The 14,875-nt window shown below is 38.8% G+C and overlaps 1 protein-coding gene and 2 pseudogenes across 1 annotated transcript; 1 reads left to right on the top strand and 2 right to left on the bottom strand.

Moving 5' to 3' along the window:
• Window positions 1-364: 364 nt before the first annotated feature.
• Window positions 365-5,820, bottom strand: LOC121779274 (annotated as a pseudogene).
• Window positions 486-995, bottom strand: LOC121779275 (annotated as a pseudogene).
• Window positions 5,821-8,603: 2,783 nt separating the features above from the next.
• Window positions 8,604-13,545, top strand: LOC121778287 (serine/threonine protein phosphatase 2A 57 kDa regulatory subunit B' theta isoform-like). The gene is made up of 3 exons (XM_042175607.1): window positions 8,604-9,043; window positions 10,105-11,481; window positions 12,866-13,545. Exons 2-3 carry the CDS (start codon window positions 10,276-10,278, stop codon window positions 13,223-13,225), a joined length of 1,566 nt encoding a protein of 521 aa, XP_042031541.1. The 5' UTR covers window positions 8,604-9,043; window positions 10,105-10,275; the 3' UTR covers window positions 13,226-13,545.
• Window positions 13,546-14,875: the final 1,330 nt, after the last annotated feature.

Below are 14,875 nucleotides of genomic sequence, written 5' to 3'. Positions count from 1 at the left end.
AGAATACGTTGAATTTAGTAATTGAAAACTGAGTTATTAAATTAAAATTTAGTTGACAATCTTAAATCAAAGTAAATTTTAAAATTTTATTGCACTGTAATTTAATTCAATAGAAAAAAAACATGCTGACATTTATTAAAAAAGAATATCAGTGGGACACATTTTACAAGAAAATCTTAAATATAATAATAATTATTATTTATTAACTTTGTTATATTTCTATCCTCTGCACTTTTTTTATTTCTTGATTGTTCAGGCTCATTTTCATACCATTTATGATGGTTTAGTCTCAAACAACAATACTTTGGTAAGAGCTAAGAGATAAGTTTTAGAATTTCTAAAAATTTTAGTAATAGAAAAAAAAAATTTTAATTTAGGTAAGGGGTTAAGGCCTCTCTTCTTGAACACTAGTCATTGGTTTGATAAGAATTGCCTTTCGATTCACTTAGTATTATCGACTTTGCATAGCGTCGACACCTCTTCTTCTAGAAGACCAAGCATGTCAGCCTCCATTTACGATCACACTTGCAGCCAATATTATCATCCGTGTTTCACCTTCCTGACACGAGCTCAAACAGCAACATCCCGTAGCTGTAAACATCTGCTTTGGCTGTGATGGCGACTCCTGTTAGCCTCTAGTTCCTCGCACCCCACCCTGCTGAAGTCACGACCAACGAGCTTTGCCAAGCCGAAATCTCCCTCCCACCTTGGGAGAGAAATATCACAGTGAATGATGCAGTCCCTGCACTTCTCATGGAGCTATTCCCAGCGCGATCCGATACCTCTTTCCCCACCCTAAACAATTCGGCTTTGAAGAGATACAAATCTAAGGAACCGTTTTGCTGGTACTCATAGACATAACCCAAGAAGCCTAACAAGATTCACGTGATGGATCGTGCCAATGGCTGGCGCTCTCGAGTTTCTTCACAGCCACGACTGTTGAATCAGGTAAACTCCCATCCAAAACTCCCTCCGCCTAACTTATTTGACAAATTTTTAGTTTATGTGAAGGCAACCAAACAACCCTCCCCCACTTAATACCTCGTCTCGACCTCTTCCACAGTACAGCCACCGCTGCTGACATGACGACCAACACCACCACGGAGCAACCCACTCCAGCACCAACTCACCTTCAAACCTATGCTTGAATCCCTCCAAACAACTACAGATTGGCAGTGGGGGCTTACTGCACACACCAAACTCCCCACAATAAGCCGGAACCTCAGCCTAAACCAGTACCCGAGCCAGCCGGACTCTGTCCACATTTGCTGCTTCAACTGCCCCGTGACATCCAAGAACTGCCTTGCCATAAATGACGGATCGCAAATCATGTACGAGTAATAGCTCTCGTTCTCATTGTCAACGTACGTGAAACGGTAGCCTTGCCTAATCGCCCTCCTCATTTCAGGCACTCCACTAGCCCAATACTGCTCACTCTCCCTCCTCATTATATATTGGCTATTGTTTTGATCCATCTCCAATGTGAACAGTCCAGGAGCATGATCCCCTGAGTTTCTCCATGATGTCAGAAATTGCTTTTTTTTAGTTATCTTGTTATACCCTCTTGAAGATGGTAATCGAGATAGATATAGAAAGATTGGATAGGCACATTGAGGTAGAATATAGAGAAAATTGTATTTCTTGTTGTGAATGTTTCTTGTGTATGATCTTACTAATTTCCCTAGTATTTATAGGGAAATTAGTGTCTTGTAAATTACACCAATAAATGAAAATTGGAAACATACAACACTAGGGACTCTACACTTATTCAACGCTCTAGGAACTCTCCTATGATTAATTTGGGCGGCCATCTTCCTCTTTCCAACACTCCCCCTCAAGTTGAGAAACGGTATCGCCGATACTCAACTTGTCAAGAAATTCTTTGAAGACTTTCGGACACAATGCCTTAGTTAATATGTCTACGAGTTGTTCCTCAGATCGAACGAATGGAAATTCAATGATGCCACTTTCGAGTTTTTCTTTGATGAAGTGACGATCAACTTCGACATGTTTCGTTCTGTCATGTTGTACGGGATTCTCTAAAATGCTGATTGCCGTTTTGTTGTCACAAAAAAGTTGGATTTTCCGCATAGGTGGAAAGCCAATTTCTGTTAACAATCTTATAAGCCAAAGTATCTCCATAAGGCTACTCCTAATCCCCCGAAATTCGGCTTCCACGCTTGATAGTGCCACGACTTTCTGCTTCTTGCTCCTCCAAGTGACTAAATTACCTCCAACAAAGGTAAAATACCCTCCAGTGGATTTTGTATCAACTGGATTACTAGCCCAATCGGCATCGGTGTATCCATCGATTTCCAGATCTTCCTGTTTTTCTAAGAAAACCCCATAACTAGCTGTTCCTTTCAAATACCTCACAATTCTCATGACCTGATTCATATGATCCTCCTGAGGCTGATGCATGAATTAACTGACAACTCCAACCGAATATGTGATGTCTGGCCGAGTATGAGAAAGGTAGATAAGATTCCCTACTAACCGTTGGTATCTTTCACGATCTATAGGCTTAGCTCCATCTATAATTTTCAACCCATGATTGGGTACCATTGGAGTTTCAGCAGGTTTGCATTCCAGTAAGCCCATTTCGGCTAACATGTCAAGAACATATTTTCTCTGTCTTAGGAATATCCCTTGTTTGGATCTTAACATTTCAATTCCTAGAAAGTATTTCAATGCTCCCAAGTCCTTTATTTCAAACTCTTTAAACAAGTTTTCCTTCAGATTTTGGATCTCTTCGGCGTCTCCTGTTATGATCATATCATCAACATATATAATCAGACATGTCATTTTGTCGTTCCTGTTCTTCAAAAATAGTGTGTGATCTGAATGGCTTTGTTTGAAGCCATGTTTGAACATTGTCTGACAGAATCTTCCAAACCACACTCTGGGGGACTGCTTTAACTCATAAAGGGTTTTTTTCAATCTGCACACCTGCCCTTTTCCAAATTCTGGGGGAACTTCCATGTATACTTCTTTATTTTTCTCCAGTTTTCCATGAAGAAAGGCATTTGTAACATCGAACTGATATAATGGCCATTCTTTACACGCAGCTACAAACATGAGAGTTCTTACTATATTTAGTTTGGCCACGGGTGAGAAAGTCTCTTCATAGTCTACTCCATACACCTGAGTATATCCCTTAGCAACCAATCTTGCCTTGTATCTCTCGATTGAACCATCTGCTCGTCTTTTTATGGTGAAGATCCAACGACATCCAACTGACTTCTTGCTCGAAGGTAGAGAACACTTCTCCCATGTTTCATTTTTTATCAAGGCATCAATTTCTCTCTTCATGGCTTCCCTCAAGTGTTTGTGCTTTATTGCCTCCTCGAAGGATTGCGGAATTTCTTCCTCTTCGTAAAGTGCAGCTTCGAATGCCCTAGCCATTTCGATGAGGGAGTAAGATTTGCCACAGAGTATTTAGATTCCGACCCTTCCAATCTGGTGAGTATCTTCAGGGGGTACGCCCCGTGTGCTTCTATGGGGCAGTCTGTCGTGCCTTGTCACTTGTTCTGGCACTGATTCATTGGTATTACTTCTGGTTTCCCTGTCACTGTTAGTGTTTTCAGGCAGAGGACCAATATTGAGATCAAGAGTATTTACCTCAGGATTTAAAGACTGGTCGGATAGCTCAGCAGTGTCCTGAAGCGGCATGTTCTGTTCTTGGAGATTTGACTGCTTGGTGGTATTGCTAACTTCATTTGTTGGACCGACATTTGTGACAGAATATTGGTCTATCTGTTGGGTTTGTTTTTTCTCTTCCTCCCCCTGAATGGTTGTTGGACCGACATTTGTGGCAGGATTTTGGTCGGACTGTTGGGTTTGGTTGTTCTCTTCCCCCTGAATGGTTTCTCCCCAAAGAGGTAGCCAATTTAGTGTGTCACTACTTGAGTTCACCAACTCACCACTCTCCCTCTGACCGCTAGATGGCTATAGAAGTATTCGCTTTCAACAAAGTCGTAGTTCATAGTTGTGTACATACGATCTGTCGAAGGATCATAGCACCGATAACCTTTTTGGTTTTTTCCATAACCCAAGAAGACACATTTAACTGCACAAGGCGAGAATTTATCACGGTTATGTTTGGGAATGTAGACAAATACGGTACATCCGAAAATTTTGGGATTGAGATGAAGGGAGGATGGCACCGAATTATGGGAAGAGAAGCTATCAAGAGGGGTTTTGAAGCTAAGGATCCCTGTGGGTAGACGGTTTAGGAGATAGATAGCAGTTGCGATAACTTCCGGCCAAAAAGATTTCGGGATGTTTGATTCAACGAGGAGGGCACAGGTAATTTTTAAGATATATCGATTTTTCTGCTCAACTACCCCATTTTGTTCTGGTGTATATGCACACGAAGTTTGGTGGACAAGGCCTTTTTCAGTGAAGAAAGATGTCATATTCCCTCCCGTTATCAGATCTAAGGACTTGAATTTGGACTTATATTGGGTTTGAACAAGACGATAGAACTCGGTGAATTTCTCAAAAACTTCAGATTTTGTTTTCAAAAAATAAATCCATTGTCCTCCAGTTACCGGAGCAGGACCCCACACATCAAAGTGAACCAAAGCAAAAGGAGATTTTTCTTTAGTGTGGTTTAATTTGAAAGAATGTTTATGACTCTTTGACAAAACACAAGTTTCGCAATTCAAAACATGCTTAAAAGAAACTGACTCGGGAAAGAGTAGGCGAAGATATCCTATAGAAGGGTGTCCTAACCGGCGATGTAAGAGCCAAATCTGTCTGTCAGTCAGTCCGTGAGTTAGCATCACAGTACTCTATTGGGCTATCTCATCCACGTAGTACAAGCCATGTCGTTCAGTGCCACGCCCAACTATCGTTCCATATCCTGTAACATGCAAAAACGAGGTTGCATTAGCAATTTGCAGTTGAGATCCTTTGTGACAAGGCTAACAGACAAAAGTTTGTGGGACAATGACGGAACATAAAGACAATTGGAGAGGTGAAGGGTTGGTGAGATAGTAATAGTGCCTGCCCCCTGTACTTGTGCTAAATCCCCACTGGCGGTTTGGATGAATTGTTTTGTTGAACGGGAAATATCGAGGAAATCTGATGCATCAAATGACATGGTATCGGTTGTCCCACAATCAAAAATTCAGTGGTGGTCTTTAGGCCTTATGGCTAAGGAAGATGAGTATGCGAGGGCTTGAAAAGTATTTGCACATGTAGTAGAGGCTGTAATTCAAAAATTTGAGGCTTATTTTCAGAATTTTTGAGACTTGGGAATTCTTGCACCAGGCATCCATGCATGAGAAGGGTTATCAAAACTCTCCCATAAACTTAAGCCGAACCCGTGTCATAAACCAAGTTCTCATCGTCAAGTAGCAAAACAGATGCAGAACTTGTTGAGTTGGTGCTTAAGCCAGTTGACCAGACCTCGATCTGGGATTCGTTTACGAGCACCAGATTACCTTGTGAAACCTTGAGTAGGGCAGAGTTCTTGTCTGAAATGGGAACTTCTCTGTTTGCAACCCATGCCACAGTTTTCTCAGTGATTTTATGTACCTAGGCCGTCTGAAATGGGAAATTCTCTGTTTGCAACCCAGACCACAGTTTTCTCAGTGATTTTATGTACCATATGCCTAGGTAGTAGTGCTTGGAAGAGTTACTTGGAGAGAAGAACTCGAGCTCGAATTCACCACCCGAGGAAACGATGGTTTGATCGCCGGAGAGAGTTTGGTTTGGTGAAAGAATGTCAGATGCATGGGACAAAAATGTGTTGTTGATGAAATAGAGGATGATCATAGCAAGAATCATATTAGTATAAGCTCTCATGATCATGGCTGAGAGAGAGAGTGGAGGACTTGAAGGGTGAAATGGTGGGCAAAGGAGGTGTAAGGCTGAAAATTATTGATTAGAAAATATGTTAAAAGTTGCAAGACTTGTAGTAGTAGTTGTTTGGGTTAATATTCTTAGCATGTGGTCAATTGAATGCCAATCACTATAGTTGCGAATAGAAACCATCGTTCACTGCACCAATTGATTTAGAGTAAAACGCAGATGCACACAAAAGTAAAAGAACGGGTAAAAACGGAAAATAAGAAGTAGAATTAAACTCAAAGTAGAACAGTCCTCGGAGGCCTATGATAATCCTCTCACCGAGACCTACGGTTTATACACTCACATAAAGAGGAGCTATCTAGAGGAACAGGACTCCTACTAACTCTATTTTAGGAAAGTAAACCAACATGTAACTAAATCCTCAACTTTGAAGTGTTTTTTAATCTCAAGAGATAATGGATATCACTAGCTTGCTTGATCTCTTTCAATTTAAGACTTTAAAACAACATTACTATGTTATTGAAATCTCTTGAGTTGTTGTGAGTTCAATACTTTAAAATTTAAAACAATTTTTACCTTGTTTTGAGTTGTTTGGTAATGTATGGAAATTGTGTTATGAACATGAAATATATGACCAAATTTGTCAGCTTTTATAGCTTCCATAATCCATTAGGAGTTCTGTTAGATACTGTTCATTATTAGCTTAGTGCATTATTAGCTACTTTCTGTTATAAATTGATTGAGTTATGTAATTGTAACTTAGTTAATGTATAAAAAGTTAATGTATAATAAGTGACTGATCCTGAAAATAAAATGGCAGAATAAAATAATAAATACTTTAATAAACATTTGTAGTACTATGTTAACCGTCACAATTGATTTCTAAGAATACTCATCTATTTCACATGCCGGTCTTGACAAGTTACATAAAGTGAATGATGAATACAATTGTCCAATGCTCGCACTTAACCAATTGAAATTATAGGAGTTTTTTTCAAAATAAATTTGTCTCATTTACATAATTCAATAAAAATACTGTACTACATAATTCAGAAAAATAATACTCCAAAGCTTATGATTAACTAAACTAATGACGTAAATATGTAGCTAGCATGTCATAGAGGCTCTTATGATTATTTGTCTATAGTTAATCTTGAAAATAGTAATAATAATAATAATAATAATAATAATAATAATAATAATAATAATAATAATAATAATAATTTTTGTCTAGAGTTATTGACCCAAGTAATTACCAGCATGTGAGGGACGGAAATGGATAAATTTGTGTGTGAGCAATGTATGATTGACATTTCCTTCAAATAAAAAAAATGTTTGATTGACCTTTCCTTCAAACAAAATAATGTATGATTGACATTAGTTGATATTGGCATTTATGGAGGGGTTGGGTTATAAATTGAAACCTTCAACTTTATATTGTATTATCTCTCATATTTTACTATCTTCCAGTTAAGTCACTAAAATTTAACAAAGTTTGGCTTATAAATTGAAACCTTCAACTTTCTTTTGTATTATCTCCATTATTTTACTATCTTCCATTATTTTATTTAAGTCACTAAAATTTAACACAGTTTAAATCACAATATATTCCCTCCGTCCCATAAAAATAAGCCATATTTTCTTTTGCGGTCGCCCCATACAAATAGTTCATATTCATTTATAGCAACCTTTTTCTCATTCTCTTTTACTTTATTATTTGTGGGCTCCACTATCCACTACACAATTTCAACTACTTTTTCTCATTCTCTCTTACTTACCAATTATGCATTAAAACCTGTGCTCATACCAAATGACATATTTCTATGGGACGAAGGGAGTATTAAAATTAGTGCTTCTAACAACAACTAAAAATTCATATAGAAATTGTTATTTAGTGTTAGGGATTTCAGTGCAGCTCGTAATAGACTAACCCCAAATAGTCCGCCAAATTTATAGAGTTAGAGTTGGAAATTTCTAATCCGATAAAATTACAACCCGATTAGCCCACAACCCGTTAGGGCCAGACCCGAAAACCCGATAAAATTTCAATTGTTCTATTTATTTGACTCATAATTCGACATTTCATTGATTATTTTTATAATATAGATAACTAAAAAAATAACTTTCAGTTTTATATTAAAGATATAAAATATATATCAAATTTTTATTAATATAATAGTAGATAAATAAATAATAAACTTCAAATTTACTAAAAAAATATTTAAATTTCTAAGACATGCTTCAAAATTTCTCAAAATATGTTTTTGTTTCATTTTGCACAAATCTCAAATATTAATTTGATCATGTTTATATTTGAGTTTAATCATATATCTCAAATTTATCATAATTAAATATTTTACATTTTATAAATATAACTAATTTATATAATTATTTATTGAATTGATTGCATCTTAATTTTATCGGTAGCAACCCGATTAACCCATGTGCTAGCCCGAAGCCCGAGCTTCTAGGATTAAGGTTGAACTTTCAAAACCCGAAAAAATATTTGAAAGATATATCAAGCAACGAGAAGAACGCAAACGATTGAATAAAAAAACTCCCAAACATTTAGCTATCAAACCATATTCGATCCACGAATATATCTATTCTCAATCAATAACATTCCATTTAATATTATACTTTGAATAAAAAAATTATAAAACTTACTTACTTACAAAAAAAAGATATAAATTCGATTAATATTGGGAAAAAAGAAAGAAAAGGAAAAAAATAAGAAAAAGAGAACACTCTTATCAGAAATTCAATGATTTCAGCAAAACCATAAACAGCACACGAGTACAGCTCCACAGCCCATCATCAACAACAACAGCAAACCCAAAAAATTGTTTCTTTCACTTTCCCATTTTCCCTCTCATCCTAATTCCCACACCTTTCGCTTTCTCTCTCTAGTTTATCTCACTCCGATTTCAAGAATTTTCCGCTTTAATTGCTCCCTCCATCGCAAATTAAACCGCCTCTCTACTTCAATTTTTTCCCATCAATGACCCATGATTCCTGCGCTCTCTGCTGCTTCCGTACTTGCACAGTTCTCTAGTTTACATGTATAGTGATAAAGCTTCGATTTTTGCCTCTTTTGATGCATTTTTGGTGAGCAATTGTTGATGAATGATGTTATGGATCGCGGCCCAGATCTTGAAACGTGCTGATCTGTGTTGAATAGTTGGGAATTTTGTGGAATTATTAGAAAAAGGGGAAAGATGAGGTGAGTTCATTAGCTGGGGTTTTGTTGTTCTTAGTGATTTTTTTGTGATTGAGCTAATTTGTGGGATCTTATCTTGATTGCTTTGAGTTGTTTTTTATAGTTAATCTATGTTTGAGGTTAATTTCCACATCTAGAATATGCAACATACTACAAAATTGTGCTTGGAGCTTCACACTAGTTTAGCTTTTCTTTGAAAAGGGAAATGAGGAGAATTTTCTTATTTTGTGGCTTATCTTGATTGCTTTAAGTTAATTTTAATTTTTAACACTTAATTTTCGTTCAAGGTTAATTTCCACATCTAGAATATTCATAAAGAGAGTGGCATGAGAAATCAAAACTGTGCTTGTAAAGAAATTGGTCTTGGGCTGTTTACAAGGGTGGACTTCACATTAGTTTACTTTTCTTTGAAAAAAGAAAATGGGGAAGTTGCTCTTATTTAGTGGAGTAGCTTATTGATTGCTTTACGTTATTTTTATTAGTTAATCTTCGTTTGAGGTAAATTTGCACATCTAGAATATGCATAAAGAGAGTGATATGCAAAATTGTGCTTGGAAAGAAATTGGTCTTGTGCTGTTTACATGGTTGGACTTCACAGTAGGTTGCCTTTCTTTGAAAAAGAAAAATGGGGAATTTTGTTTTGTAGTTTATCCTGATTGCTCTAAGTTATTTTTAATAGTAAATCTTCGTTTAAGGTTAATTTCCACATCTAGAATATGCATAAAGAGAGTGGCAGGAAAAATTGTGCTTGGAAAGAAGTGGTCTTGTGTAGTTTACAAGGGTGGATTTCACACTAGTTTAGTTTTTCCTTGAAAAAGAAAATGGGGAGATCTTTCTTATTTTGTAGCTTATCTTGATTGCTTTAAGTTATTTTTAATACTTAATCTTTATTTAAGGCTAATTTCATGTGAAATTTTGCTTGGAAAGGTAGTGGTCTTGTGTTTTTTTATAAGGGTGGACTTTGAAAATGAAATGGGGAGAACTTTCATGTTTTGTAGCTTGATGAAAAATGGAATCTTTGATTTTGGGCTTATTCTTGTTTTAATCTCGCTTTCCTTTTACAGATGATATTTCCTTCACTGGAAAGAGTGTTTGCACATTGGTAGTTGAATCGGCGTGATGATTGTTTTGATGCTAGTTCTTTACTTCTCTTGCCATTTATGATGAGCCTGTAGTTGTGAAGCATTTGCTTGTTCGTTCACTTGAAGAATATTGGGACTGTTTTGGACTTAGTGATGATAAAGAATATTCTCAATAAGCTTCCACGGAAACATAGCAAGTTAGTGGATAATCGTGATGGAGGATCCTCTGCTTACGCTTCAAATGCTTCGGCTACTTCAAGAAATGCTTATGGTGCAGGTTCCCGGCCGGGGAATTCCAATCCTGCAGCTGTTTCTGGGATTAACTCAACTTCAAATTCCATTGAAAGTTACGGAAATAACCCACTAATTACTAAGGTTAATGGGAATGCAGGATATGCTCCGTACGAGGCTTTGCCTAGCTTCAAAGATGTCCCAAATTCTGAAAAGCAAAGCTTGTTTGTCAGAAAGTTGAATATGTGCTGTGTTATATTTGACTTCACCGACCCCACAAAGAATTTGAAAGAAAAGGACATCAAGCGGCAGACGTTAGTGGAGCTTGTCGACTATGTGGCTTCAGCAAATCAGAAATTCACAGAAACTGCCATGCAAGAGATTGTAAAAATGGTGTCTGCAAATTTATTCCGTACACTTTCCACACAGCCTCGCGAAAACAAGATCGTGGAAGGCTTTGATTTGGAAGAAGAGGAGCCCTTGATGGATCCTGCATGGCCTCATTTACAAGTGGTGTACGAATTCCTTCTGAGGTTTGTGGCTTCACCAGAGACGGACGCAAAGCTAGCGAAGCGTTACATTGATCATTCATTTGTTCTGAGGTTGTTAGATCTCTTTGACTCAGAAGATCCTAGAGAAAGGGACTATTTAAAGACTGTGCTGCATCGGATATATGGAAAGTTCATGGTTCATCGCCCCTTCGTCAGAAAAGCTATCAATAATATATTCTACCACTTCATATTTGAAACAGAGAAGCATAATGGGATTGCTGAGCTGTTGGAAATTCTGGGTAGCATTATAAATGGTTTCGCGTTGCCTTTGAAAGAAGAGCACAAGCTTTTCCTTGTTCGGGCACTCATTCCTCTTCACAAACCGAAGTGCATTCCCATGTACCATCAGCAGCTATCTTACTGCATAACGCAATTCGTGGAGAAGGACTGCAAACTTGCTGATACTGTCATAAGAGGCCTACTGAAGTATTGGCCAATCACAAACAGTTCAAAGGAGGTGATGTTCTTGGGTGAGCTAGAGGAAGTGTTGGAAGCGACTCAGCCTCCAGAGTTTCAGCGTTGCATGGTCCCTCTCTTTCGCCAGATTGCTCGTTGCCTGAGCAGTTCACATTTTCAGGTAGTCATTGAGAAATTTATTCTCAAATTAGTGTCTTTCAACTTTTGTGCCTCTATCTGCCCTCCATTTTTTGGAAATCCTTTTGATTTTTGTTGGTTCATTTGTCTGATTACGCTGGTAACCTTATATTTCGCAATTTAGCAGTGCACGCTCATTTAATTGCTATTGCTTTTAGTTTTCCCCAGTTTCTGTTATCCTATAAGTCCACTTGCCAGTTTAGATGAAGCTAGATGAAAAGCCTCTTGTCTGTGATCTAAATTGCCTTTCTTGCAGACTAAAGAGTGCCTAGAAGTAGTTCTCGACTTTTCGGTAAAGTCAATACTGGACTTAACCCGTTTAGTTAAAACCTATCATATTGGTCACTGGTCAGTATAGAGTAATTTGGAGAGTTGATGTTAGGTATGACTTTCTCTGCTATTGTAGTAATAAAGGGGAGGTCGAGAAGATGAATCAGTATGTACCTGATATTTTTGTCAGAGTTCAAATTAATTGATTAGTTTAAATTAATATCTATTGGCTTGTGGTATGAATGAGATAAACAGTTCTGGTCTGGCATATACTCAATTCTCGAAAACAGTCTCCTGAATGTATGATAAAACAGTGGTATGTGCTTTTACTTCAACTCTAAAATGAAATTAACTGGACTATCTCTTTTAACATCTTTGGGCAGTTGCATTATCCTTCTGGTTACAATGCTTATTGCACTTGATCAAAGGAAAGAATATTTTAGCTTTTGGCACCGGTGCATTGTTTTCTTTTGGTGGTTGGGGTCGGATTTTGTGATACTGGTACAGTGTCTTGCTTCTGTTGTTCCAAGACAGAATAAAAGTATAAACTTTCTTCACTGCTACAAGTAAAGATGTGAAAAGGTATGTTTAGTTTAGTGATTTGTGAAGAGTTGGAAAAAAGTTTGCATTACCAGATCAATTTTGGTGCGTGAATGTGGATCAAAGGGCCAAATAGATCTGTACGGCTTACTTAAAGGGGTTACCAAAGGGGTGCCACTGAAGTTGTGGGCACAAGGGGCAGCAAATGGATGGTGGGCCCATGTTTGCCACCCGTTTCGAAAGGGGAATGGATTGATATGAATCCCACATTGATTCCACATGAAAGTGTGGAATAGCATATAAGTGAGAGTCGACCCTTTTCCTTTTGACCATGGTTTTTGGGTTGAGTTAGGGCTCCTTATGCTTATCATGGAGTATTAATTATGGGATGATGACTATACATTTGGGACATCGGTAAATAGAAATCGTAGCCTATATATTTGGGACGGAGAGGGTTCTTTTTTGGGGTTTGTTTCGTTTGTTTTTTTCTTAGCCCTTGTATTCTCGAACTTTCGATTTCCTTCTTACAATCGTGTTTCTTGATTTTGGAACTACAGGTGGCAGAAAGGGCTCTCTTCTTATGGAACAACGATCACATTGAAAACCTGATCAAACAAAATCGTAAAGTTATCCTGCCAATCATCTTCCCTGCACTGGAGAGAAACGCAAGAAGCCACTGGAACCAGGCCGTGCAGAGCTTGACACTGAATGTCCGGAAAATATTCTCAGACGCGGATCCCGAGCTCTATGAAGAGTGTTTGCTCAAGTTCCAAGAAGATGAGGCACAAGAAGAAGAAAACAAGAGGAAGCGCGAAGCAACATGGAAGCGCCTGGAGGAAATAGCTGCGATGAAAGCTTCCAGCAACGAGCCAGTGCTCGTTTCTCCCAGGACTATCGCAAAGATGTCTCCTGGCTAAGGATGAAGTACTTTTTTGCTGTTTTTATGTTGCTGGCCAGTGATGGGGTTGATGGTAAAGGGATGGAGCTGCAACAGTGAAATCGGATATTTTCTTGATTGCTTTGCGTTTTACTTACCCCATCGGGTCGTGGTGCAAGGGCTACACGAGACGTTGTTTCGGATGCAAGAAATAGTGAATGTACATATAGAATTGTGCTGGCAAAATGGCCTTTTCTTCGTCTTTAGTTCTTAGAAATGGTGTTAAAAGTTGTGTTATATTTTGATGCATGTCTAGAGATTTTTGAACTGGATTTCAGTTTATGTACTCTCCATCTGCAATTATATATATATATATATATATATATATATATATATATGTATCATCATGTTAATCATACATAGTTACTTCCACTTGAGATACCGATGCAACTTCTTCCCTTTAATCTCGTTTCTTTAAGAGCATCTCCAGTAAAGGCGTCAAAATCGCGACGCCGATTTTTCGCCGACGCCGGTTCTGACGCCGAACCATTGGAACCGTCGTCGGCGAAATCGGCGTCAAAATCGGCGTGGCCATGCCGATTCGCGCGATGACGCCGGTTCCGACGCCGATCCTCACGGCGCCATTGTGGGTCCCGGATCGGCGTCAAACCGGCGTCAGATTTTATTTTTTTTTCTTTTGAAAACACTATATATACGCGCTTTGAACGTCATTTTCATTCGCACCACTTGTTTTAACGAGTACTCTCTCTCTACCTTACTTTCTGTTCAAGATCAATTTAAGAAATGAGTAATGCCGGTGGTAGTGGTGGGGATGCGGATGAGTACGAGCGTATGATGAATGAAGAGCTAGATGCCTATACGAGCCGTGAGGTTGATCGATGGATGCAGAGTTATATGCAGCCGGCGGCACCTCGCCCACGACCAGTTGTCCACCGTCGACAAGTGGTTGATCGTGATCATGTAGCTGCACATCAGCGCCTGTTCACAGATTACTTCGCAGAGGAGCCGCGTTTTAACGCCAACCATTTCAGGCGTCGTTTTAGGATGAGGCGGGAATTGTTTATGCATATTGTTAACGCTTTGGAGCAGCGATATCTGTATTTCCGCTTCAGGCACGATGCGGCTGGCAGACCCGGCCACACCCCTATTCAAAAGTGCACTGCGGCAATCAGGCAGTTGGCCTACGGCACCGCGGCAGACATGTGGGACGAATACCTCCACATCGGTGAGACGACTGCCATCGAATGTATGAAGTATTTCTGTCATGGCGTGATCGAAGTATTCGGTGATCAGTATCTCCGAAAGCCTACCCCCGAAGATTGCCGGAATCTACTGCGGATGCAAGGGGATCAGCATGGGTTCCCGGGAATGTTAGGCAGCATAGATTGTATGCATTGGGAGTGGAAGAACTGTCCCGCTGCCTGGAAGGGGTTTTACAAGACCGGCTACAAGGGAAAAAATCCCACGATGATCCTCGAGGCCGTAGCTGATTACCGGTTGTGGATTTGGCATGCGTATTTTGGGATAGCCGTTTCGAACAACGACCTAAACGTCCTCAACTCGTCGCCACTTTTCAACGAGCAGTGCCAGTGCGTCGGTCCGGCCATCAGTTTTGTCGCCAACGGCAACCAGCATGATATGGGCTACTACTTGGCGGATGGGATATACC

This window comes from Salvia splendens, chromosome 19 (assembly GCF_004379255.2).
Source record: "Salvia splendens isolate huo1 chromosome 19, SspV2, whole genome shotgun sequence".
Lineage (NCBI taxonomy): Eukaryota > Viridiplantae > Streptophyta > Magnoliopsida > Lamiales > Lamiaceae > Salvia > Salvia splendens.
Note: the sequence above shows the minus strand (reverse complement) of the source record. Positions and strands in the feature narration are given on the sequence as shown.

Excerpts from the sequence above, each read along its gene's own strand:
- LOC121778287 (XM_042175607.1), top strand. The coding sequence starts at position 10,276 with ATGATAAAGAATATTCTCAATAAGCTTCCACGGAAACATAGCAAGTTA. Across the intron at positions 11,482-12,865 it reads TGAGCAGTTCACATTTTCAG|GTGGCAGAAAGGGCTCTCTT; the intron begins GTAGTCATTGAG and ends TTGGAACTACAG.